Source organism: Rutidosis leptorrhynchoides, chromosome 8 (assembly GCF_046630445.1).
Source record: "Rutidosis leptorrhynchoides isolate AG116_Rl617_1_P2 chromosome 8, CSIRO_AGI_Rlap_v1, whole genome shotgun sequence".
Classification (NCBI taxonomy): domain Eukaryota; kingdom Viridiplantae; phylum Streptophyta; class Magnoliopsida; order Asterales; family Asteraceae; genus Rutidosis; species Rutidosis leptorrhynchoides.
The window spans coordinates 311,884,899-311,912,333 of record NC_092340.1 but is presented as its reverse complement, the minus strand read 5'-3'; the positions used below and the strand labels follow the sequence as shown (position 1 = coordinate 311,912,333).

General features: G+C 32.9%; 1 protein-coding gene across 1 annotated transcript; it reads left to right on the top strand.

The window, feature by feature from the left end:
* Positions 1-8,916: 8,916 nt before the first annotated feature.
* Positions 8,917-18,594, top strand: LOC139862074 (GDSL esterase/lipase At1g28580-like). Its single transcript, XM_071850624.1, has 5 exons — positions 8,917-9,210; positions 9,311-9,529; positions 17,066-17,214; positions 17,426-17,702; positions 18,164-18,594. Exons 1-5 carry the CDS (start codon positions 8,961-8,963, stop codon positions 18,436-18,438), a joined length of 1,170 nt encoding a protein of 389 aa, XP_071706725.1. The 5' UTR covers positions 8,917-8,960; the 3' UTR covers positions 18,439-18,594.
* Positions 18,595-27,435: the final 8,841 nt, after the last annotated feature.

Genomic DNA, 27,435 nt, shown 5'->3' with positions numbered 1-27,435 from the left:
CATACAGGAGACTACTGAAAAGATTGTGCAAATCAAAGAGAGATTGAAGACTGCCCAAAGTCGTCAAAAGAGCTATGCTGATGTTCGAAGGAAGCCGTTAGAATTTCAGGTTGATGACATGGTTATGTTAAAGGTTTCACCTTGGAAAGGTGTGATACGCTTTGGTAAGAGGGGTAAATTGAACCCAAGATACGTAGGACCATTCAAGATCATCGAACGTATTGGACCGGTGGCTTATCGACTTAAGCTACCACAACAACTTGCTGGAGTACACAATACCTTTCACATATCGAACCTAAGGAAATGCCTTGCAAAAGAAGACCTCACTGTTCCTCTTGAAGAAATCCAAATCGACGAGAAACTGCATTTTATAGAAGAACCTGTCGAAATCATGGACCGTGAAGTCGAACAGCCCAAGCAAAGCAACATACCTATAGTTAGGGTTCGTTGGAATGCTCGAAGAGGTCCCGAGTTCACTTGGGAAAGAGAGGACCAGATGAAATAGAAGTATCCACATCTGTTTACAAACACCGCCCATTGAATAGGTACTACTTCAAATTTCGGGACGAAATTTCTTTAACGGGTAGGTACTGTGATGACCTGGATTTTTTCGACTACTTGATTATACTATTTACATGATTTAATAATTTAGACTTAATAAGCAATGAATTTTAATAAGTCTTGAACCTCCGGAAAGAATTTTACATAAGCAGTTGACTACCCTTTTATTCTTACGATTCACGAACGTCATAACTTGTATTAATTATATGTGTGTGTGTGTGTGTGTGTGTGTGTGTCTATATATATAGATTTAACTTGAAAATATGATAATTAAATATCTCATTAAGTATATTAACAAAGTATTATATATATATTTTCATACTACTAATTTAAAGAGTTTTTGAACAATATATATGTTACTATTTAAACGACGTAATTAACTTATGTTAAAATGTATTTACATATAAAGTATTACGAGTGTAAATACATCCTTACAAGTATTAAATACACTTTATAATATACCAATACATATAAAGGATAGCTATACTCGTATTTTCGTTCAATTTCCTCAAGAATTCTACTCGCATTCATACGGTATTTTTACCCGTATTATACACAGCTTCTAGAAGTATTTAGAAATCTGCAATTATTTGTGTAATATGTCATCCATGACCTAATCAATTTAATATGTCATCCATGAATTAATACATTTTAACTTATCTTAGATATTTTCACTAAAAACTAAATTTTCAAGCCTATAAATAAGCACCATTTCTAACTCATTTTTACACATTCATTTTCCAAATTTTACTTCCAATTTTTCACACACACTTGCAAGAACTCTCTCAAGTTTTGTTCTACTACTTCTTTCCAGCAACTTTACATTCTAAATTTGAGGTAAAAACTCTACTTCAACTCTTGTTCAATTCATATGTTTATAACTATCTATATATGAGTTTATAAACTAGAACATAGTTTAGTTAATTCTAAACTTGTTCGCAAACAAAGTTAATCCTTCCAACTTGACTTTTAAAAACAACTTAACACATGTTTTATATCTATATGATATACTAACTTAATGAGTTAAAACTTGGAAACACGAAGAACACCGTAAAACCGGACATACGCCGTCGTAGTAAAACCGGGGGCTGTTTTGGGTTGGATAATTAAAAACTATCATAATCCTTGATTTAAAAGTTATTCTTTTGGGAAAATGATATTTCATATGAACATGATAATATATCCAAAAATCATGGTTAAACTCAAAATTGAAGTATGTTTTTCAAAATGGTCATCAAGATGTCGTTCTTTCGACGGAAATGACTACCTCTTTCAAATATGAATTATAACTTGTAACTCCGACTATAAACCACCACTTTTTCAGTTTAGTTTCACAAATTACAGTTCGTTATGAAACCATAGCAATTTGATTCACTCAAAACGGATTTATAACGAAGAAATTATGGGCAAAACAATATTGGTTAGAAATGGATAATTTGATTACGGGATTAATTCATTAAAATCTATATTAACCTTATCCTAGATAACTTTTCTTGTATTATACATGTATTCTAATGTAGCGACCTGACCAAATCATGTTTGACGGCGCCGACTACTTAGGTCCCGTTACGTGGTCATAAGTCTTTAACGTGACGTTTGACCAAAATATGTCGCATTCATTTCAAGTAATTGAAACTACATTCTATGGTTGAATTATCGAAATCGAATATGCCCCTTTTTATTAAAGTCTGGTAATCTAAGAATTTGGGAACAGACACCCTAATTGACGCGAATCCTAAAGATAGATCTATTGGGCCTAACAAACCCCATCCAAAGTACCGGATGCTTTAGTACTTCGAAATTATATCATGTCCGAAGGAGGATCCCGGAATGATAGGGGATATTCTTATATGTATCTAGTTAATGTCGGTTACCAGGTGTTCAACATATGAATGATTATTTTTTTGTCTCTATGCATGGGACGTATATTTATGAGAACTGGAAATGAAATTCTTGTAGTCTATTAAAATGATGGAAATAAATGATTATGATAAACTAATGAACTCACCAACCTTTTGGTTGACACTTTAAAACATGTTTATTCTCAGGTGTTAAAGAAATCTTCCGCTGTGCATTTGCTCATTTTAAAGATATTACTTGGAGTCTTTCATAGCATATTTCGAAGAACGTTGCATTCGAGTCATTGAGTTCATCAAAGATTATTATTAAATCAATTTATAGTTGGATAGTGGATATTATGAAATGGTATGCATGCCTGTCAATTTTTGATGTAAAGAAAGATTGTCTTTTAAAAACGAATGCAATGTTTGTAAAATGTATCATATAGAGGTCAAATACCTCGCAATGTAATCAACTATTGTGAATCGTTTATAATGTATATGAACGGGTCCTTTCATGCTATACCAAAAAAGTGTGCCAAATCCACATATCGTACAATGCAATCGCCTCGAGCAATATTGTTGGTCCTTCGTGATCCCCCCTCATTTAATGAACTTTCCACACAACCGAACAATTTTTTCAAGGCCAATGCATGTAATCAATACTACCTAACATGCCCGGCAAACCTTGCATTTCGGAGTGTTTAGCACACAATCGGCGAATGTCATCTTCAGGAGGTCTCCTTAAATACTTACCCGCAAACAGATACACAATGCATTTACAAAAGTTCTCTAAACAATCAGATAAAGTTTGCCGGCCCATATGTAAATATTCATCAAATGCATCAGGTGCAATTCTGTATGCTATCAAATGCATCGGCAGTGGCGGATCTTGAACACGATTGTTGAGGGGGCCGATTTTGAACATAATTTTCTGAAATTAATCTTGAGCATAATATATGATGAATATTTATATAAATCAAGTAGCTTATTAGATATCATATAGAACAAATATTTAATTTGAAATAATTTTTAGATTTTATGTATATATTATTGTTGAATAATCATACATTTATTACTAATATAGTAGTAATTAAAAAAAAAACAACAGAAATATAAATAAAGTATCGAGTACAAGATTTGAACTTGGACCAAATCTTAAAGTCCATATTTTGATCTTGCATCTTAATAAAAGCCATCGGACAAAATGGATATTTGTGTGTGATTCTACAAAGTTATTAAACAAAGATTTTGGGAGGGTCATGGCCTACCCATGCCCTCCCAAAGATCCGCCTATGTGCATTGGGTGAAATTTCGTATGCCAATTGACGTATGGCCGATGTACATTTTTGATAAATATTAAAATCAAGTCGGTTGGTACAATCATAACATTGTTCAAAGAATTTAAAATACCTAGGTAATGGTTTAGTAGAGTAATTAATAATAGCATAAGAAATACGGAGAAATAAGAACCTTCTCATTTGGTAGCGTGTCCAGAGATAATCTCCTGGAAAAGTTAGGTCGTCGGAAAAGTGGTCGTTGATTAAACGATTTCTAATAGAAATTCGATCTCTATTCAAGTGACGTCTTCTAATAATTCTTTAAGAATCATTATCATCATCCAACATATCGAGCGAGTTGAGTACATTGAGCGCATTGTAACCGCCTTCAATCAAGTCTAGATCGGAATCCGACTGTTGGCTTTCGATATCGCTATTGGAATTTTGAGAATTACTCATTATTGTGTTTATAACAGTGAAATATGAGAAAGTAATAGTTTGAGTGAGTAAAATGGTTATGAGGTATGAGTATTTATAGTGTAAAATTAATTGATTTAAAAAAAACATAATGGCTATATTAACTTTTTCAATTTTATTATATTATAATTATTTAAATCAAATATTTAGTGAATAAAAAGACAGGAAAATGGCTCGTGGGACCCACCTGAACTCGTTAGGCAACCGTTGCAGGCCCAACGGACGGATTGCCTGGCGGTTTCCTGCCTATCATCCACCATCTTCACACGCTGGCGACTTCTGGCAGACGGTGACGGTGCCTTCTGGCGTAGATAGGCTAAGGCCTAAAATAAGCATCTACATAGCATTAGAAGTAATATTTTCAACTAGATGGTGGGCCGCTTCATTCCGTTGGGCCTAAAAATTGGTTCGAAACTTATTTCAAAAAAAGAAAAAAATTGAGACAACGTAGCTGACGTCATGCTGACATCATCATGATGTAAGCAACATTTATTGTTCGTACACTATGGATGATATAATTATCATAAATTAGTAAAAGTGGACCGCACGATGTTGCGGGTCTTTCGGGTTGCATATTCATATTAGCGTAATGTTATATATTTATAATTTAAAACCCTTTACTAAGGTGTGTGTTTGGATACACGTGGTTAGTACCTAATATACCTAATGGTCTGCGCATTTTTAACGTAAGGAAGATTGCGTAATAATGGGAAACGGAACCATCAATATGATGTAGTTAGTTTGGGTTGTTTCTTATACGCATATGTATATGTATTATAGCCCGAAATATTTAGCGTTTTTTGGAAAACGTCCGTTTCGTGTATAGTTAATTGCTTTGTGTTCGTAAAATTATTTCGAGTTGAACGGTGATGTCGAAAAAATTCAATGCGCGGCGAGCGAGAAGTAACGGCCCGTTAAAATTTTAGGTGGATGTTGTTTATGTTTTTTACTTAAAATAATGATTTTACGTTTTACACCCTTGTTTTGGGGGATGGAATTGTACAATGGTTAAATTATGGGGGAAGATATTTTTTTCTTTGACATTGTCGTTTGGAAGGCATGGAGGTGCCAAAACGACACAAATCCCCATGCCATTTAGTATGTAAGGGGTAATAAGTATATTATACGGGTGAATGCGGGTCCGAATGCGGGTCCTCATACGGGTGAATACGGGTCCTCATACGGGTGGCAAAAGTGATATCGACTAAAAAGTCACATTTTCATCCCAGTATTGAGGCCCAAAAACAATAAAGTTCCAAGCTTTATTGCCAAAATACTCACTTTATTGGTTAAAAGTGAAGATCAAGCAATTACGAAGTCGGTGCAAAAAGAATCAAGAGAATCAGAGCTAAAACGAAGATTCTAGAGCGAAAACGGTGAAAGACAAGTTACGACTCTGAAAACCAAGTTACGATCCCGAGAACAAGCAAGACGATCCAAGAAAAACAGCAAACCAGGGGCACCATACAGCTTGCCATAAGAACTTCCATACGACCTGCCATGCATACGACCCAAGCAAACGGCTTGCCTGGTCAAATGGCCAGGCCATATGGCCTGCCAGCCGTATGCAGCCAAAATTCAAGTCTATTTAAAGGGAATTTGTCATCCATTTATACACACTTCAATTCACTTCTCTCTCTCTCTCTCTCTCTCTCTCTCTCTCTCTCCCTCTTTCTACAATATTAGTCATACTTTCAAGGTCTTCGACTCCGTGCAGGAAACCTAGTACCCGGAGAAGAACACCGAAGATTGTATTAGGAGCAGTCTGGAGTTAGAAGTTGTCACTTTTGTATTCGGAACTCGTTTAATCTACTGGTACTTCTATCATTTATCTTTATATAATGTCTTTCATTATTATGCTTTGTGATATTGTTACCATGATTAGTGAGTAGTTATCTTTAGTATAGGCTATGATGTTGTTAGTTTTGATGCCGAAATAGTGTTATGTTTTGTGTATGTTGTTGAAATGCTTTCCGATTATGCTTTAAACTCAATCGCTTTTCCAGCTAATAGAACGTAGTTATCGGCTCTCTGTTATTGGGAAGTCGCGAACCCCGATTTAGAGTACACTATCTGTGTCACCCCTTGGTAATAGAAGTCTATCGGACACAACGTAAGTTTGACTGAGGCACACCATTTGTAGTAAGTCCACCGAGCCTTGGATTCCGACTGAGGACTCTTTCGTAGTGAAACATCAAACTAGACCCATATTACATTGTAGGTCCTAGACCATGCTAGTGTTGTCACCAAGCATATAAAATTCGTACGTGAATGCTGAAGCACAACTGTTGTAGTAAGATGTACCTCTGCTAAGTAAGGCCTTGGAACCCGGTCAGTGCTGATTAGTACACTTCACCATAACGCGGTCTCAAGCATTGCACCCCGCTTGAGGGATTCTTAGTTAATTAAGGAATTGTTTGTTTAAACACATAAAGGATGGACCGTTAGGATAACCGAACGTGTTCATGGAAGTCAAACCGACTTGGCCATGGTGTTCTTTATGGTTGAACTCTGTCTAAGGGCCTAACTATCTTTTTAAACCCAATCATTAACGAAGGCATTGAAACACATCACGTCTCTCTGATATGGCATACATTGTACTCATTGTGCTTAAGAAAGTTTAGATCTGTGTGGAATGTTAATACGTCACCCAACCGAGTCGCTCAATTGGATGAGCCGTTTGAACGTGTATGCCTGTAGTCAGACTGCACAGGCGTCGGGGGTAAAGGACGTTGCTGACTATTCAGAATCTTCAAGCCTAACGCATTACCCAGTGACATTTCTTATGACAAGGGCGGTAGGACCAGTGAAGTGAATACAAGGTCACTACCTATTCTTGAGCCAGCATTCCATAATCTCAGCAAAGTAACTAACGAAATCATAGTATGCACTTGCTATAAACTTATCTTAATTACAAATTTTATCGCATTTACTTTATTTTATCTTTTAAGCTAGAAAACCCAAAATTAGGTAATACACAACTACTCCTTCACTTTAGGATTATCTTAAATTATAATATTAGGTTCGATTCTACTGATATCTTAAAAATTCGACCGTAGGTCATACTTCCCTTACTCACCATAATAAGGAGTAGTACAATTTTGACCCCGCTAAATATAAATTTAAAACTATTACTCTCCCTCTCGATAGCTGATTCTGACGCCTTGCGGCCTAACGACACTGCATAAATAAAACCGTCTATTTCGGTCATATCAAAAAGCATTGGGTGTATATATACTAAATGTGCAGGCTTGGGCTTAGATCGGTCTTCCTCGGTTACGTTTTCTGTAGACAAGGTTCAAGCGGCTTTAGATTCTCATGGTTTTCGCAGTCGCAAAAGGGCTCGTTGTTTAAGTTTAGGGGATGATGATGTGGTTTTGGAAAATTACAAAATGGATAATGGGGTTTGTGGTTCGGATCGTGTTCCTGATTTTCTGGAAGTGAATGGTGTTTATGCTGTTCATCCGGTTGCAACCTGGTGGTGGAGGATGATGGTTGTCCTCAGGTCGATTTGGGTCAAAAAAGACAGGGACTGGAGATGGGTCGAGAGGCAGGTGTGGGTTTGGGAGTCTTGATGGGACTGTGCCTGGTTTGATGGACCTAGATGAAGGTAAGACATCGGGTATTGCTACTAGTTTTTTTGATGAGGTGGCGAAAGATCTTGAAGGATGTATAAGGGTGGAAGGTAAACTGCTTAATTCGAAGGCGCTTACGAAACAAATAGTGAGGAAGGGGTTTAAGGTTATTAAAGGTTAACGTTGATGGTTTATCAAGTATCTGTTTCGATTTTCAGTTAGGTTGTTTGATTTAGTTTTTTAGTTTCTTAATTCTTTGTTACTAGCATGTTAGGTTTCTTGTAGTGGTTGTTTATTCTGGTGAGGGCCTCGTTGCCTCTGTTTGTATCCTTGTTGCGGATTTTCATTTTTTGTATGAAACTCGAGTTTTATAAAGTTATAGTTTTTTGCCAAAAAAAAAAAAAAACTTATTATAAATGTCTCATGTTTTATTAAATGATTATTGCTCATTTATCAACATCTTCAATTATGTAATGAATCATAAGATGGAATTATAAGTGGGTAGTTAGAGTGTAAATTTAGGTTTTTCATTAAAGTAGAAAGAGAATTTAGGAGTTCGAATTCATAGAATATTAAAAAAAAACCTGCTTTATGGTCACACAAGTTCACTTTGAACGACTTCAGACAGTTTGCAAAATAAATTGTCGTTTTAAGATTGGTATGCTCGAATAGAGAGTAAGAATAGAAAGAAAAAAAACATATTCTTTAATGAAGTATACGTAAAAGTTGTCATTAATTAAGCTTTATTGCATAAACAAAAGATTAACCTACCTCAATTTTTAACAATTTATAGTTTTAATGAAATATAATTTAATTAATACAGTATATAACATTAAATGAAACCGGCGAACTAGTATTTCGATAAATCTTTAATAATCTTAATCTGTGTGAATTAAATGGGTAACCTTTTGAAGAAATTTTTTGAACCTAAATTGGACCAGATCACCTACCACCTTCCACTACGCATATGGAATTCACAACTACATACAACGGCAATTAACCAAATTTTTAAATACTATCATTGCAAGACCCATGTCACATTCCAATTATCCCTTTTTATATATTTATTTAATTTAAAAAGAAAGATATATAATAATAATAATAATAATTTTATTGCAAGAAAACTCTCCCTTCCTATATAAAGATGTGTAAGATAGATAGATCACCAACCAAGCTTTTGATCAACTTGGTTTACCACATTTTTCTGTCCAAACCCTTTTCCATTCTCAATGGCCAATTTTTTAACCTTTATTCTCATTGTAACAATTTTATTAAATATTAACATTATTAATGTTAATGGATGTTATACTTCAATTATAAGCTTTGGCGACTCGTTAGCTGACACTGGAAACTTAAAACTACTCTCAACTAAATCAAACGGCCCAACACCACATTTTTTGTTTCCACCTTATGGCGAAACGTTTTTTCATAAACCGACCGGACGTTGCTCTAACGGCCGTTTAGTTATCGATTTTTTAGGTATGCATAATGCATATAAGTTAAGTTAAAGCTATGTTCATTATTTTGTTACATGTTTTTTTCCTTTAGATTAAATGTTTTTTCTTGTTTATTGTTGAAGCTGAGAGTCTTGGGCTGCCGTTGATACCACCGTCACAAGGCAGCAACATTGTGACGGGGTTAGGACAAGGTGTGAATTACGCGGTGGCAGGTGCGACGGCGTTAGATTCGTCGTTTCATGAAGCGAGAGGAGTTGTTAATACTATGACGAATGCGTCTTTGGGAGTTCAGTTGGGGTGGTTTAAACAATCCTTGCCTTCTATTTGCTCCTCTGTTTCAGGTAATTATAAGTCATACCTAATGAAAAATGATTAAATATTTCTCTTTTCTTTCTTTTAGTATCATATAAATATAAATGAAATGATAAATTGATCAGGCATAAATCAAAACGTTAATTATAACTTACGGAGTATATACAATTTTTGAGGAAAACCATTTTCTTGAATTTTAAGTGCATTTTTGTTTTCATTTTATAATATTAAAACAGAGCTCATACCAAAAAGAAAAAGAAAAAAAAAAATCAATTGAGCGAGCTAAGCTGTAATTTTAGGGTGATTAAATGTTGAAACCGAAGTGGTTACATTTATTTGATTTCTTTTACGCCGAACTATGTAAAGTTATGTTTGAAGATTATTATTTATTGAGTATTTTAAAACACTAACTTTACAATTTTATATTTACTACTCCGTATGTGTATTTAGTATTTACCTAATGTACCAGAATACCAGAATTAGTATATTCTTTTGTAAAAAAGCATGTCTTTTTCAATGCTTTTTGAAATTACTTTTTCCGTCGAAACTTTTTTTATACTACAACAAATAACTAGTTTATTGTTATTAATAAACTCTCAGATTTATTCATATTTATTCATTTCAATAACTTATTACTCTTAATATTTATACTTTGAGGACTTTGTCCCGGGTTCGAATCCTAGGAGAGCCAAACTTTGTGGATATTTCCGGGTTTAAATCTCCTTAGGGTTTTCACTTCCCGATTTCCGGGTGAGTTTTCTCTGCAGCGTGCGTGTGTGGTAATGATCCCTAAGGTGGTTCAATCCTTTCTGGATGGCGTCGAAAAACCGTTAAGAAATAAATGTGTTATTCAATTTTTAATTTTTAAACTGCAACTCTTAGACCGCTACGCGAACTCTTCCATGAATATATATTGTGCAACTTGTAATATCGTTAAAGTTGTTGCTATTTCATAACCTGTAATATCTTATATTATATGAGGTCAAGTCCTTGTGTTGGTGCTTGTGGGCTCGAGTTGTGTTCTTGTGCTTCTTGCGTGTCCATTTGTGTTTTGTTGTCTAGCTTTAAGGCATGTCTTAGGCTGCTCCCAACAGCTCGTCCAGGAGCCAGCCCAGGAGTCCGCCCAGCAAGAAGTTGATGGCATGAATCCGCCCACCACCCCGCCCCCGCCCAGCCCTTCGCCCAGCTCCCTCATCTCTATGTTCGTCTATTTTAATCACATTTCAGGACGGAAGTGTGCTGAATTTTGTGGTACTTTTTGCTAGTGGTCTTGTACAATTGTTTAATTAATTAATATGGTGGGTGAGGAAGGAGTGTCACTGTTGAGAGTGTTTAGTCCTCGGTTTAGTCCTGGGAAGGAAGTGGGATGGAGGTGCTGATGTGGCGCTGAATGATTGGTTAGTCCTGGAAGAAACTCTGTCATCATTGGGAGCACTCTTATACGGATTAGCTATTTGTGCTTCTATTTTATTAATAAAATTCACCGGGTATATGTCATTTATCCAAAATATTACTCGTAGTATCTAAATTATTTTTTGGTTTTATTATAGTTTATATGAGAAGATAGCGGTGCTACAAGTACTCCGTAATTATTTAGAGTGTATTTGAGGAACTATCATAGATATATTCTTTTTAACATAAAATTTGTGTCAATGGAGTATGTAGATTTTTTTTTCTACAGATTTCCTTAAAAGTGTCATTTAAGGTTATCGTCAAACATAGATAAAGATGTACATACCAATTAGTTATTAGTTAAGTTATTAATTATTAATTATTAATATGATTACGAAGTACTTATTTATATACGAAGTATTCGGTAAGATTTTTTTTTTTTTTTTTTCTCAATGAAAGCACCACTTGATCAAGCATATTTTAACCGAGGGGTCTTAACATGCTTGCTCAACGTAAATGAGGGGTTTAAGGATCTTAGAACGTGGCTCTCCGGTCCGGCTACCGTGAATAACCCTGGCCGACATGATGATGTCGGCGGGGTGGCCAAGTGATTAAGTCCACCTTCGATGACGTCCGTCGATCAGAAGGCCCCAAGCAAGGTTGTAGGTACCAGTTAATAAAGAACTCACCTGTTAACCTTTAGAAGATGATAGAGGATGTAAGTTACGTAGGATGTGTGGTAGAAGATGGCTACGTAACGTGGTGTGTTGCTAACGACGATTAGGGTTTGTATTTATAGGCAAACCCTAATTCTAGAATCGTCATAGGATAGTGATAATCGTTTCCATAACCATCTCCCCCGAATCACGGATATAATTATGGAAAAGATATTTGCTCAACCGCCGTAAAGGGACCAGATACGGATCCGCATGCCGCATGACGCATGAGAGCACCCCGCATGCGCACCATAGCGCATGTCCGTGTGTATGTTACATGCGCATGCGGGCTGCGGTATCATTATTAACGATAATTCTAACGTTTAAGGTTAAAAATTCTTTCTCCCTATTATATATTGTTTGTCAAAGACGCGTTAATAATTATATCACGTCACCGTTTACTAAATGAATAATTAATGGAGTAATTCAATAGCTGTAGTAATAGGTCAATAGGTCAATAGTACAAGTAATTGAATTAAATATTGAATACGTAAAAAAAGACACTTCTAAAGTAAGAAGAGGTCGGTTCAGGAAGCGGAAATGGAATCCTTCACAGAATTTATTAAGGATGCTTGATTTCGTGTTTGTTACTGCTTCTTCATCTCCTGCTATTGATGATTTTTAATCTTTCGATCTTCGTTTTGATTGGTTGGCATCTCCTCTTTTTCGGTTTAGTTTGTTTAAGGTGTTTGTATTGTTGACTTTGATCTTGCTTTTGTTGTATTATGGCTTAAGTCAGGTTTCTTGTTAAGTTTAGTTCGGTAGTTTGTTTATATGTTTTAGGAGGATTCATCTTTTTGATTAACTTCATTTTATTTATAAAATGTTTCTCGTATTTTCGCCCAAAAAAACGAAACGAGAGACACAGTGTATTAAAAATCAGTGTTAAAAGTGATCAGGTGTGGTTCTGGTTCAACCCGTAGGAGTATTTGAACCGAATAGGATGGTAATGGCGAAAAAATGTTGTCACTCGCGAGTCCTTATACTCGTAATGAGCAAATAAATTCAAAAACTTCAACCATGAGTACGTGTATGGTAAAATTTCCATTGACAAGTCTTGGATATATCATACCCACAATGGGTAAAATCTGTCTGTAAGTTCGTGATATCCGTTTGAGCAACTCCAACGGTGTACTCGTTTATCCGAATACATAATTTTAAATACATGTTAATATACTTATTTTTGAACGTAAATGCATAATTGTTTGTGGTTCACTCACAGATCGTGAATATCGTCGTGAATTGGGTTTTCTCCTAACGTATGTATGAGTGGCATATGATCGGGATGGTGGTTAACTCATCTCTGGGTGATGCGGATATCACCGTTTGAGGGGGGGGGGGGGGGGGGGGGGGGGGGGGGGGGGAAATATGTACCAAGTAAACCGGTAATCCCTCAATTCAGAGTTTGTTAATCGAACTGGCTTGGTCAAACTGTTTTTTAAAACATTGAATACACGTTATCATATCACACTTTTCATGATGTTTCATAATACTTGGTGTTTTAAATAAAACTTGTTAAGAATTTTCTTGTAAATTTGCTGATCATGTTAAGAAAATGAGGGTGATGCATCTTTAGTGGTGAATTGTCCTAATCAATTTGATTACCACACTCTAATCAATAAGAATAAGATAAGATGTACCAACATATCCAACGCAATATTTTTAGGCGGTAAGTGTGTCTAATCTTATTTAGTTGTCAATAAAAATTAAATTGTACTCCCTCCGTCCCACCGCAAGTGTCCACAATTTCATTTTGGGATGTCCCATTACAAGTGTCCATATTGTAATTTCAACCAATGAGAAGAAATTATTCTGGAGAGAGAAAATTTCTGATTAGTGGAGAATGAAGTTAGTGAGATTTTCTAAAACTGTGTGCAAAAAGTAAGTGAGCACTTATAATGGGACGGAGAGAGTATATTTTAATATATTTCCGATCCTCCCTCTTTGGTGTTGTTTATAGTTTTACTATTAAACAACAAATTTTAATCTCAACCTTATCCATTTAACTTTACAATTTTGTTTTTACTCGCCTAAGATAATGATAGGCTCAAAAGTTGCTTTATATGACACATCAACTCCATTGTTGGATTAAACAATACAATGTTAATTAAAATATGTTCGTTTCCTAATGTATACTTAATATTAAATCTCTAAAATAAAGATGTCATAAATAAATATTTTTTAAGGATAAAAATAATTTAAAATAAAAAAAAATTAAAACATCTTTGATGATGTCATTATTTATATTAAATTTAATTAAAAAAATAATACGAAATCTTTTATAAAAGGAAATAATAATCTTCAACAAAATACCAACATTTTTACAAATTTTAAAGCATATTGTACAATCTTTATATAGTAATTGTATTTTTAATTTCTAAAAAAAATTAAAAGCCATTTATTATTACTAATAATCATTATTAAAAATATAAATACTCAACTTTGAGCAAACTTTATTATTATTATTTATTTTTATTATAGTAATTGTAATTATAAATATTATATTATTAATATTCAAATATGAATTATCTTTACGAGATTAATTACGTTACATATGTATGCGAAAATGACGAGTTTTTTAGTCGAACATATGTATGCGAAAATAATTAAACTCTATATATTTGTAAAAACAATGACGAGTTTTTTAGTCGAACAGGTCATTGAAATAAATGATTTTAGCATTTACATTCTGTTAATACTTAAAACATGTCACTAAATTGTTTCTTTTAAACAAACCCGTGAATTCACGGGTCTAGTATATTCATATTCACCTAAATAACTTTAATTATCTCTTGTAAATATAAAAATAAAAATCCTCAAAAAAAAAGTACATTTAGTTGTATTTGGACAAAATTTGATGGTGTTTTCACCAATGAGATGTGAGATGGGCCTACCCAACAACTTCTCTCAAATGCGAATGCTTCTTTTTCACCTGAAATCCACACATGAATCTTTTAAGTCCCTTGGAGCAATTAATTAATTACCAAATTAAATGAGCCGAAAATTGAGGTAAAGCCATATAAAGAAAATCTAAATACTAAAAATGTAACAAAATAAATGGTATATTATATATATGACAACGACCGAGCTTATAGTTAGCATATAACGAAGTACAGTTTTATCTTAAGTTTTTGTATAAATTTTTTAAACAGTAGTTTATCAACAAAAAAAAAAATTAATTTAAGATTATAATTTTACATCAGTCATGTCATCATCATCGAAAGTGACTCCGGAGTAGTTTTCTCGCAAAATTTTCATCGTTTCGGAGAATAATTTTTAAGGGTGATGATATGTACACAATCTCTTTTTGTTATGTACACAACCAACATGTTTTACAGTATTGTACAGTACAACACTGTAAAGCATGTTAGTTGTGTATATAATAAAAAGAGTTGTGTACATATCACTCCCCAATTTTTAATGTTATACATTATCATTTTAATGCAAAGATACAATTTAGTAGTCAAACCAAGAAAGAAAAAGTCCAAACACATCCGAAAAGTGCTTTGACATTTATTTATATATTTATTGGTTAATTTTGATGAGCTTCTATCTATATCTATCTATATATCTATATACTTATATATATAAGAGATTAAAATAGCCTACATGTCATTACCACCTTATTAATAGAATATTACGCCATGTGGAATTTACACATGTTAAGTTCTAACAATTTCTGATTTCAATAAAATAAATCCTATTAAAAATATTAAAATTAGTTAATTAGTACATTTAGGAACGAATTAGTCAAATCATTATCAATGGTATTTAAAATCCCCAATAAACAACTGATATGCATTTTTTTAGGAATAATTATACATTATGCATTAGTACACAAAGCTTACGTTGAATTTTTTATACCCTCAATAACCTACTGTCACTTATAAGAAATCCAGAAATTTAACTTCTAGATTGCCAAGTTTATATTGGCACTTAGAATACTATACTACTTTGTATGTTGATCATCATAATGTATAATCATTAGTAATTGATTATTAGTTATATGTTTTTAGATAGGTGTGATTCTCATTTCAGTTTGCAATGTTCAAATTCAACAATGTATATAGAAATTGATAAATCGGTTGAACTAGAATATTGCAGGTTAACGCTATTTGAAATGGTTTTTGAGCAACCGTGTAACGCACAAGCTCAAATCTAAAAGAGAGATTTGATTAGGTTACATGTCATTAGCTCCTTAAATATTGTATATTAAGCCAAGTGTAATTTCCACATGTCACAATTATTCATATATACCCTTATCAACTTTTAAAATCACATATATACTCAAGTAAATCATATAAGATCATATATACCCAAATTAAATACTAAAACTATTATATGTGTCCATTTAATTTTAAAACTTCACTAAACCCGATTTTACACATTTTAATTCCTATTTGATCCCTACTCCTCTATACTACTACGATCATCAGAAAAACTACAGAAATTTATTCATACACACATGTCCTATTATTGTATTATGTTCATACACACATGACTTATTTAAAACGGATTTTGAGTAGCCGTGCAACGCACGGGCTCAAAACCTAGTTAGGTAATACAACGTAATATTACTAATACATATCTATAATCTATAATCTATCTATAATTTTTATTAAAATCTTATATTGATGATGTCATTATTAAACTAATTGCTTTGTTAAGAAAAAATTAAAAAGAAAAAGAAAAAAATCTAAGCCCTTAAGGTGATGTCATTAATCTAATTATTGACTAATTAAATTAAATCTACTTATTTATTTATTTCATATTTTTCGGGATAAAAATTCACTCTCATTAATTTTATTAATTATTATATATTATTATTCAAATTCAAATATGTGTTCTCTTTACCAGATTAATTACGTTACATATGTATGCGAAATAAACGTCTCAATAAAAGGTTTTAATGTAGGCTTTTATGACAAAGAAAATAGTAATTGTGATAAAAATTGGAAGATGATGGTGAGAGAATAAATGTAGTTCATTTATTCCGACCAAGTTAAGTACATCAATGTGTTTGTAAAAACAACCAAAAGTTTCTTAGTTGAAATCCGCCGGGTCATTAAATTAAATGACTTTAGCGTTTAAATTCACTTAATACCTAAAATATACAACTAACTGTTTCGTTTAAACAAAACCGTGATTTCACGGGTTATTTCACTAGTTACTTTTTTTTTTATTTGGTTTAATAGATGTTGGATATAAATGAATTTTGCATATTATACACAACCACAATCACTACGAATATTAAAATTTAATGAAACTTGAACATTGAACCTCTTTGATTAAGGTTTCTCTTGTATTACTACGCCAAGAGCCATTTGGTAACATTATACTATAAATTTTGTATATTCAAAAGTGAAAACAAATTTCTAATATACTATAATATCTTGGTTAATATATATTTTGACCAAAGTGTTTATAAACGATTAATGACATAACAATATATTGCAGATTGCAAAAACTTAATCGGAAACTCTTTAATTCTCATGGGTGAAATCGGAGGAAACGATTATAACCATGCATTTACTGCTGGAAAATCAATAGATGATGTTGAAGCATATATTCCCTCTGTTATTAAGGCCATCATCTCAACTGTCAATGTAAGTAACCAAGTATATATACATATATTCATACAAACTCAAATAATTTTTATAAAACTATTTAATTCAATGTTATTTCTAACCCCAAGGGGTTGGCTTGGTGGTAGGATGCTTGGAAAGTTCCAAAGGGACCCAAGTTCAATCCTCACTTGCTACACTTTGGGGGGCTTGCCTTTCAAAAAAAAATTCAATGTTATTTCCAAAATTACAGGAACTTGTTGAACTAGGTGCCAAGACCCTTGTGGTACCAGGAAACCTACCAATCGGATGCTCTGCCGCTTATCTAACGATCTTCTATGGAACTAACATTGTTGAATATGATAATACAACTGGCTGCATTACGCGGTTAAACAAATTTGCTGAGTACCATAACGAACTTCTTCAAAAAGAATTAAATCATATCCGAGAAGTTCATCCTGAAGTTAATGTCATATATGCCGACTACTACAATGCTGCTATGCAATTTTTCCGGTCTCCAAATAAATATGGTACATCACTTATTATACCACTATTGATGCTGTCATTGTTTTAGCAATGGCACTACAACTCTAGACCTAAAATCAGGGACAGAGCTTAAACCTATTATTTGGAGGTGGAGCAAAAGCGTTTAAAAGTATTGGAGTATAGAATATTTATTTCAATATGTTACACAATTATAATGTTATCTTACATTTTAACTCCAATTTGCCTATGCTTAAAATACATCTTACATCTTACGTACAATCACAAATGATATATTTTTTAATGGATTTTTTTTTAATACTGCCTAGTCTAATGTTCCTTAATAAATTAAAAAAAAAAAATGTAAAAAGACTAAACTGTCCAAAATGAACAGTAAGTCCATTTTGAACTTTAGAATTCGGATAACTGGTAACGATATGTGCATAGTTGGAATGAATATTTTACTTACATTTATGTTGAAGGCTCATAAGATTTTGAAATGTGGTAGGATTCACAAATGGTGCTCTAAAAGCATGTTGTGGTGGTGGAGGGCCTTTCAACTACAACCCGTCGGTAGAATGTGCTGACCCTGATTCGACTTATTGTGATCAACCCGATACGTATGTTAATTGGGATGGATTGCACTTAACGGAATCGGCATATAAGTTGATCTTTGAGAGCTTATTTGATGGGTCATACACTACGCCTAAATTCAACTCCCTGTGTCCTACTTTCAGGTTACAGTCTGAACCAGAATTGTCAAGTTTTTATGTAAGAATGTAAAAAGTTTATTGATTCTTGTTCAAGCCTTTAAGTACAAGTACTTCGACTTGGGGGTATACGGATGTTCTGTAAGTCAGAAAGATATCATTGATGTGTTGTATATATAAAATATATATACAAATATATATTTTGGGTTTGTAGCTTTAACTTTAGACTCGTTATGTTGTTCGACTGAAGTCACGAGCTCCATGTCCACAGAAGGTAGGTATCCTATGTGTGATGCCGAGTACAAAATTAACGTGTACGGATCATCAACAACAGGTCCATCACAAGGTTACAACAATATATGTTGTTTTAAAACAAGTTTGCATTCATAAAAGATAGCGTTTTACAAAAGATATCATGCTTCTACGAATAGAAAGCGTTAACACAAGTACGTGACACGAAGGTCATTACAAAGCCATTGTTCAAATGTAACATAAGTTATAAATGCATAGTAAAAGTTTCTTAATTGAGACATCTCTAAGCATAGCAGCGGAAGTCTAACACCGAGAGTCTAATACAGCGGAAGTCTAACACCGAGAGTCTAAGCACCTGAGAAATAACATGCTTAAAAAGTCAACACGAATGTTGGTGAGCTATAGTTTGATTGTAACAGTAATGTAATGTAGGCCACGAGATTTCGTATTCAAAACAGTATGAAAAGTATATGCTTAACCGTGGGCACTTGGTAACTAACTTAACGTAAATATCACCCCCTAAAAGTACACTTGGCGAGTGCGTATGTTTACGAAGTATTAATCACCCGTTAAATGCTAGCGCGACTAGCCCGAGCGGGGATGTCAAACCCTATGGATCCATATCTAAGATTCGCGTTCACCGGTTCAAAAACCAATGACTAAACGTTACCGAGCTAAGGGGAAAGTTTATGCCGTTATATAACCCACACATATATAAAGTTTAAGTACCCGTGCCTAGTAAGTAAAATATAAAAAGTGCATGTATTCTCAGTCCCAAAAATAGTTGAAGTAAAAAGGGAGCTATAACTCACAGTGATAGTGCAGTAAAATCGGTATGAATAACTAAGCGAGCAAGTCGGTCTGAAAGGTCGCCAACCTAAGTCAAAGGTTACTAAGTCAGTAAATCGTCCCAAAAGGTTTATAAGTAAATAAATTAAGTCTTAAGTATCATCATCATCGTACGTAAAAAGTAAAGTAAGTTTTCAATCAAGAATATAGATCGAAACAAAGGCTGACTTCGTTCAGCTGCTACGACCTCTATATAAACTGAAATGACGTGCGGTCAGTGGCCAAGGCTCCGTATGTGAGTCCTTTTACCGCTGTACGATTTTCAGATCCGAACTCGATGTCGTTTGGCCGTGGCGACGGTTCAAGCGCGAGTAGGTCAGAATTTTTCAGCACGTCGTTACAAGGGCGTAGTGACTTTCGGAAGGCTATAAATCCTAAACCGTATATTGGATTAAGACGAGTCTTAAACGAAAAGTCATCTACTCGAACCGAACTATCTGAAAATAAACTTTTCCAGAAGCCCAGGGGCCTGATAAGACCTTGAAAAACAGAAAACAAGTGCTCCGGTGGGATCCTTGGTGTTTGATGCTCATCACGGTTCTCATCCTTGATGCGTGTAAGCTTCAAGTGTACAACTCTTGGTGTTTTAGCATCACTTTAACCAAGGTTTAACCATCAATACACAAATTTAAGACTAAGAAATAAAACACAACTCATGTGAGAGTTTGGGCAAGGTGATGAACCAAAGTTACATCAATTTCTTAGTTTTAACACAAGTACAATTTCTATTAAGCTATAAACTTTGAATCAAACTAAATGAGCAAGACCTTAAGCTATAGAACTTAGATCTTAGCTAAATATTAAAGACCTTAGACTACAAAGTCTAGATCTCATGTTCTTGGTGAAACCCTAAGTCATAACACTTAGACTTTCAACTTTTACACAACCATAAGTTATGAAACTTAGATCTTGTAAAGTAACATGAACACAAGCTAATGAACTCTTGTTTAAACAAAGTAGAAGACCATAAGTTACACAACTTAGATCAAACACAAAAATGAAACCCTAAGCTAGAGAGCTTGAATTCTTAACAACACTTATGAGATCTCAAGCGAGTAAGATTGTATCTTTTGTTTTAAGAAAACACAAGTCACAAAACTAAAGTACAAAAAATTAAAGAAGATCATAAGTTAATAAACTTGGATCTTTAACTAACTTTTTGTAGAAACATCAAGCTAGTAAGCTTGTATCTCAAACTTTCTTGAAGATCCATAAAGTAATGTGTTGGATCTACAAGTTACATGAAGATCATAAACATGAGTTTTGATCTTTTAACATAATTTTAGAAATCTTAAGTTAGTAACTTAGATCTAACAAGATTATGAAGATTCAAAGCTAAAAAACTTGAATCCTTCATGTTCTTGAAGATTCTTTAAAACAAAGTTGAATCTTACAAGAGTAATGAAGATTCAAGTTACAAAACTTGAATCTTTGTTCATGATGATGATGATTCATGAATTAAAGTAAGAAAAGAAAGAAAAGAAAGAAAAAGAAATCAAGAACTTACAAGTTCTTCAAGTAATTGAGAGAAAACTTTAGAGTGAGAAAGTAGAGAGAAGTGTGTGTGTGTGTGTGTGTGTGTGTGTTTGAATGAAATGTAATGAGAGAATGAAGTGAGATTTAAAAAAATGAAGTGGTGGTGTGGGTGGTTGTAGGCCGACGGTTTGGGGAGGGGTGGGGGGACCATCTTGGCCTCATGTAGTGTGGCTTGGTGTGGTCCATGGTGGTGGTACTAGGTGATGTTGACGTGTTGGGTGGTTTGAGACATAATGCAAGCCTTAGTACATAAGCATGCATGATACTTGTCTCATTATTTACATGGACTTAATTATAATTACATGGGCTAATTAACCCATTAAGTGGTCCACTAAGTTGAGTAGGTTGGGCCATGGAAGTCCATTAAGGTGCTAAGTCCATTAAGGTAACTAGTAAGCATTAGTAAGCACTAAGCATGATTAAGGAACCATAAAGCCAAGTAATTGTCATAAATAAATAACAATTATGTTTACACAGTCATAATATTCCAATTATGACAAAAGTTTAACGTGTACCAAGTACGTAGCTCGTTTTAAACAATAAGTGACACTAACGGCCGTAAATGCATTCAAGGATCATGTAAAGTAACTAAGTACTTAAAAACACGTTGTAAGGCATTAACGAAAGTAATTAACAAAATTAATGATCCCAGAATAAAATCTAAATTAGTACGCACAAATACGCAGTTTCGTGAAAGTAATAAATATAATTAAAAGTCGAAAAAGTCAGGTCGTTACACTATGTTTCTGTTGGTTTTCATAACCAATCCTTTTGTTTTCTTCCTTTATTATGTCTTTTTGAAGGATGTACAATTTGTTACATTAAAGCTTTCAGTAAATTACTGAAGCTTTTGATAGAGTATGAATGCTTTGCACGAATAGTTTTACTCAAGAATTTATAGGTTATAAAGCACGGATGGCATTACTATTTTATCATGTCTTTGAGAATAATAAATCCAATCAGTATACTCATCTAACGAGCACTTATAAAATTTAACAGCAAAATACAACTGACCCAACAACTAAGCCATCTACACGAATGACTTCTCGTTCGTACGGATGACATCTCGTCCGTACGAACCACAAGTTGAACTGAACATTTAACTTACATTCTCATTCGCACGACCCCATTCTCCTTCATACGAACCACTTCTCCTTTGTACGAACAACCAGTCTAACTTATCTGTTATAGTCATTCATACGAGCCACCAGTCATCCGCACGGATGAGGTGGTCGTTCATACAAATCACAGCTGGTTCGTACAAAGACGCCACACCAACAGACTGACCACAAAGAACTCATCAGCACGGATCACCCCGTACGGACAAGACTCGGTTGTACTTTCACACCCCCAGTTAGGGCCTGGGCAAAATGTGATTCAATATCATAATACATACCAACATATTATAAAATGAGAACAAATACTATATGAATAAAACCAAATTTACAGCGGAAGGATTAATAATGTCGTTACAAGAATTATAAATTGTTCAAATGCAGAAAAGTAAATATGCGATAAGTCTTGATCCTAGCCAAGTAAGTCATCACATAAGCAGTAGATATAGAGGTCCTGATCATTCAGTACCTGAGACAAACATGCTAAAAGTGTCAACCAAAAAGGTTGAGTGAAATTCATAGGTTTAACAAATATGATTGACCGTTTGTTCTTAGACCACAAGATTTGTTATAAAAGTAGATCACACAGATCCAAAAGTAGTACTGATTCGTGATATTTTAGACTAAACGTTTGTTTTGTTGCCCCGATGATAAGTTGGCAGTACCTTATCACCATGTTTAAATCATTATTAAGTAATACAAAGACATCGCGGTCAAATGTATCGGGGACGTTACTCCCGATAGGCCTACCCCCAATAATTAAGAATGCCTTATCCTGAAAGCAGTTAAAAAATATCACTGTGGGGTCTTAGTAGCATAAGCTAGTCATAGTACAGTTTAGGTTCGTACTTGTGTCTAAGTTGTTTAAAGTATAAAAGCAGCATGTGTCTCACCCCAGTAAGTATAAAAAGTGCTATAGCAATAAGAGTGGGGCTATGAAAGTCACCTTAGTAATTCGGTGAGTGAAAGTATTCCTTAAAGAGAAAGTATGGATGATCGAAGCACAGAGAAGTCAACCTAAGAATAAGTTGAGAATAGTTTAGATGTTTTGCCCGTATTATGATAAGTGTAAGTATTTTCTTTTATAGTAAGTTTAAAGAAGGTTTATCGTTTTGGAAAGGCTTTTCATACTAGACAAGCTTCCAATCTAACACTTTCAATTTAAAATGGCCTTTTCAGGTCATAGGTTTCTGAGCCACATGATCCTTTAACTCGGTAATCCAAACTCTCCGCCTAGACTTTCGAGCGTCCATCCACTCGAGAAAGATCAAGATCTATACCCATCTAATATACCGTTCCAATACGTTTTTAGGTGCGTATAGAAATACAACACTTTATATACTTTACTTATAAGTGTTTAATATATATATATATATATTATATATATGTAAGGATACATATATATATATATATATATATATATATATATATATATATATATATAGTTTAAATTATGTTTTAGATCAATATAAGCACCAATAATTATCTAATGATGCTAACAAGTGTTTTATTGATTTCATAACAGTAAGTAACTTGTATAAAACATAATAAAAATTTTCTATACATTAATATTAAGTTTTGTGTATTAAATATTACTTTTTATAATTGTTTTAATAGTTAAAATGCAAATAAATAGGTAAACAAGTTTAACACCACATCTTATATTTTTCTTAGGTTCTACTGATCAAAATAAACTTAGGAAAATTTTATAAATTTTTTTTATGGTGTAAAAGTATTTATTGCTAATTTATTTTTCGGTTTGCAATAAATCAAAGTTTATAAAGTAATAATTATTAAATCAACTAAATTAATTCAACCAATAATTTTCATGAGCTTATATTAGTATATTAAGCTTAGAAAAATTATTTGTATAATTATATTAATAGTTTAACTATTTAATTCAACTTTTGTATTGTTATTAGTTTAAATTCGAAATTAACTAGAAATATATATTCATTAATTCAAAAAAATAATTTTTATAACTTTCTTAATAGTTCTAAAGTAGTTTCTATTAATTATTGTAGTCATAAAAATATTATACCATTTAGTTCTCTTTTTATTTTAAAAACACTGTTTTCGGCTACTGTAGCAAAAATAAAGAAAATACAAATTAATTATTTAAAATGACAATTAAATCAAACATTAATTTTTATAATTACTTGTATAACATATGTGATAAGTGAAAATTATAAAAACATATATATATATAATCGTTTACTATTTATTTATTATATATCTATATATACCGAATATAAAAAAATCAGTTTTTGATTTTTAATAAATATAAATTCGAATGTATAATTCATAAAAATAATTTTTATAGTCATTAGGATACTTAATACTAATTATCATGTATTTATATTATTTATTATAATTAATTTCGTATTTATTTTGTATTTAACATAAAACTAGCACAAAAATATGATAAAAACTAAATAAAAACTATAAAAATAATATAGAGAACTTACAAAAATAATTTTTGCAGAGGTTTGAGAGAGAATTCTTCAAGTTTTTGGTGTATAAAATTTGTGAACTAGACTATGGTATTTATAGTTACAATTTTTGGTAAAGAGAAAATAAAAAAATATAAAAGTTTATATAAAAAAATAACTAGTGTCTTGTAAAAAAATTAAAAGTATTTATGTTCAGTCATGTCACCATTTCAAAATATAAATAAATAAAAGTAAAGTTAAAAGTAGGAATAAAATAAATAAAAGTGGATCTAGATCTAGTTTATATATAAAAAAAATACTACTTTTTAAATATATATATATATATATATATATATATATATATATATATATATATATATATATATATATATATATATATATATATATATATATATTTCATAGTTCTAAAAATGTTAACTAACTAAATTTCTATTTTTATTTAATTATTAAATACGAATTTTGATAAATATAAATATATATTCGGTATTTATAAAATTATAATTACTAAATGTGGTTTTTATTTAATTAAATTATTACTTTATATATACTTGTATTTATTAATTGTATAATATATTAACTAAATACAAAATTAATATAAGTATTTTATATGTAATCATGTTATGACATAAATTTTTTTTATAAAAATTCTTACGCGTACGTTGTTGAATAAAATTTATTATTCGTTTAACGTTCGTTAATTTCGTATGTATATAACGAACTTTTATTAGTACTTAGAGTTTATTCATTATACTTAAATCTTTTGTTCGGGCATTATATAGATGGAAAAATGAGGGTCGTTATAGTACCTCCCCGTTAATGAAAACTTCGTCCCGAAGTTTTAAGTGGAGTTCCCGTCTGCTTCATCAACAGTTGGGAAGAGATGGGGGTATTTTCGTATCATTTGGTCTTTGCGTTCCCAGGTATATTCGGGGCCTCTACGCGAATTCCAACGGACTTTAACAATAGGTATGTTGCTCTTACGAGTCTCTTTGACCTCTTCTTTCATAATCTCTATAGGTTCTTCGACAAAGTGCATTTGCTCATCAATGCGGATATCATCCAAAGGAATAACAAGAGTATCTTCGGCGAGACACTTTTTCAGATTTGAGACATGAAACACATCATGTACTTGACTTAGTTCAGCTGGAAGTTCTAATCGATATGCAACGGGACCGATTCTTTGAATAACTTTGAAAGGTCCAACATAACGCGGACTGAGTTTACTTCGTTTACCGAAGCGGATAACACCTTTCCAAGGAGATACTTTTAACATAACGTTATCTCCAACTTGGAATTCTAATGGTTTTCGGTGAGGGTCGGCATAACTCTTTTGTCGACTACGAGCGGTTTCTAAACGCTTCTTGATTTGCACGATGTTTTCGGAAGTTTCATGAATAAGTTCAGGACCAGTTAATTGTCTGTCCTCGAGTTCATCCCAACACAACGGAGATCTACATTTGCGACCGTATAAAGCTTCGAATGGTGCAGCTTTAATACTAGAGTGATAGCTGATGTTGTAAGAAAACTCGACTAAAGGTAGGTGTTTGTCTCACCCTTTACCGAAATCGATAACACATGCTCGTAGCATATCCTCCAAAGTTTGGATAGTTCGTTCACTTTGATCGTCCGTTTGCGGATGATAAGCTGTACTCATGTCGAGTCGAGTTCCAAGAGACGCTTGCAAGGATTTCCAGAAATTGGAAGTAAATCGACTATCGCGATCCGAGATAATAGAAGTAGGGACACCATGACGAGTAACAATCTCTTTAACATAGAGTTGAGCTAACTTTTCCATTCTGTCAGTCTCTTTGATTGGTATGAAATGTGCAGACTTAGTGAGACGATCAACTATGACCCAAATCGTATCATTGCCATTTGCAGTCTTAGGCAATTTTGTGATAAAGTCCATAGCTATACCATCCCACTTCCACTGTGGAATATCGGGTTGAGTTAGAAGACCAGAAGGCTTTTGGTGCTCGGCTTTGACTTTCGAACAAGTAAGACACTTACTCACATAAGTAGCAATGTCGCCTTTCATGTTGGGCCACCAGTAGAACTCTTTCACATCCTGATACATTTTACTAGAACCGGGATGAATAGAATACCTAGTCTTATGTGCTTCATCCAAGACTAGTTCACGGAGATTACCATAACGAGGAACCCAAATTCGATTACCAAAGTATCTTGTACCATTGGACTTAATGTGATGACCCAGAAATTTCGACTAAATTTAAACTTAATCTTTGTATGATAAACATTTCCGACACGATAAGCAAAGTCTGTAAAACTGAATCTCAAAATTTTTGAATTACTTTTATATATTTAAATACCTTCGGTTGTTTTCGACGATTCGCGAACAATTATATGTAAATAGATACATATATACTATAACATGAAAAGGTAACAATGTATTAATTGTTTGATACCGTACATTAAACTTATTGGTTTAAATATCTATTCGAATGTATATGATAAGTTGAAATATTTATTATTAAAATTTATTTATAAATAACTTCCAATGTGTATTTAAAAACTGATTTATGTATATTAAAAAGATATATACATATATATAATAAACGATAGTAACATTCGTTTATTGATTCAATTGATATTTAGTTAAGTTAACTAAAGCGTTTAAGATGAACCAGTTAAACACTAATTTGTCACAGTGTTTTCAAATTGCCACATTACTCAAAATGCTACAGTGTTTTCGAAAATCACTATTTGCTACAGTGAAATTGACTTTGCTACAGTGAATTGCTACAGTAAAATTTGACTTTGCTACAGTAACTTTGCTACAGTAAAACACTATTTTAAAATGTATTTTTAGCAAATAACGAGACGATGATTTATAGAAGTAAATGA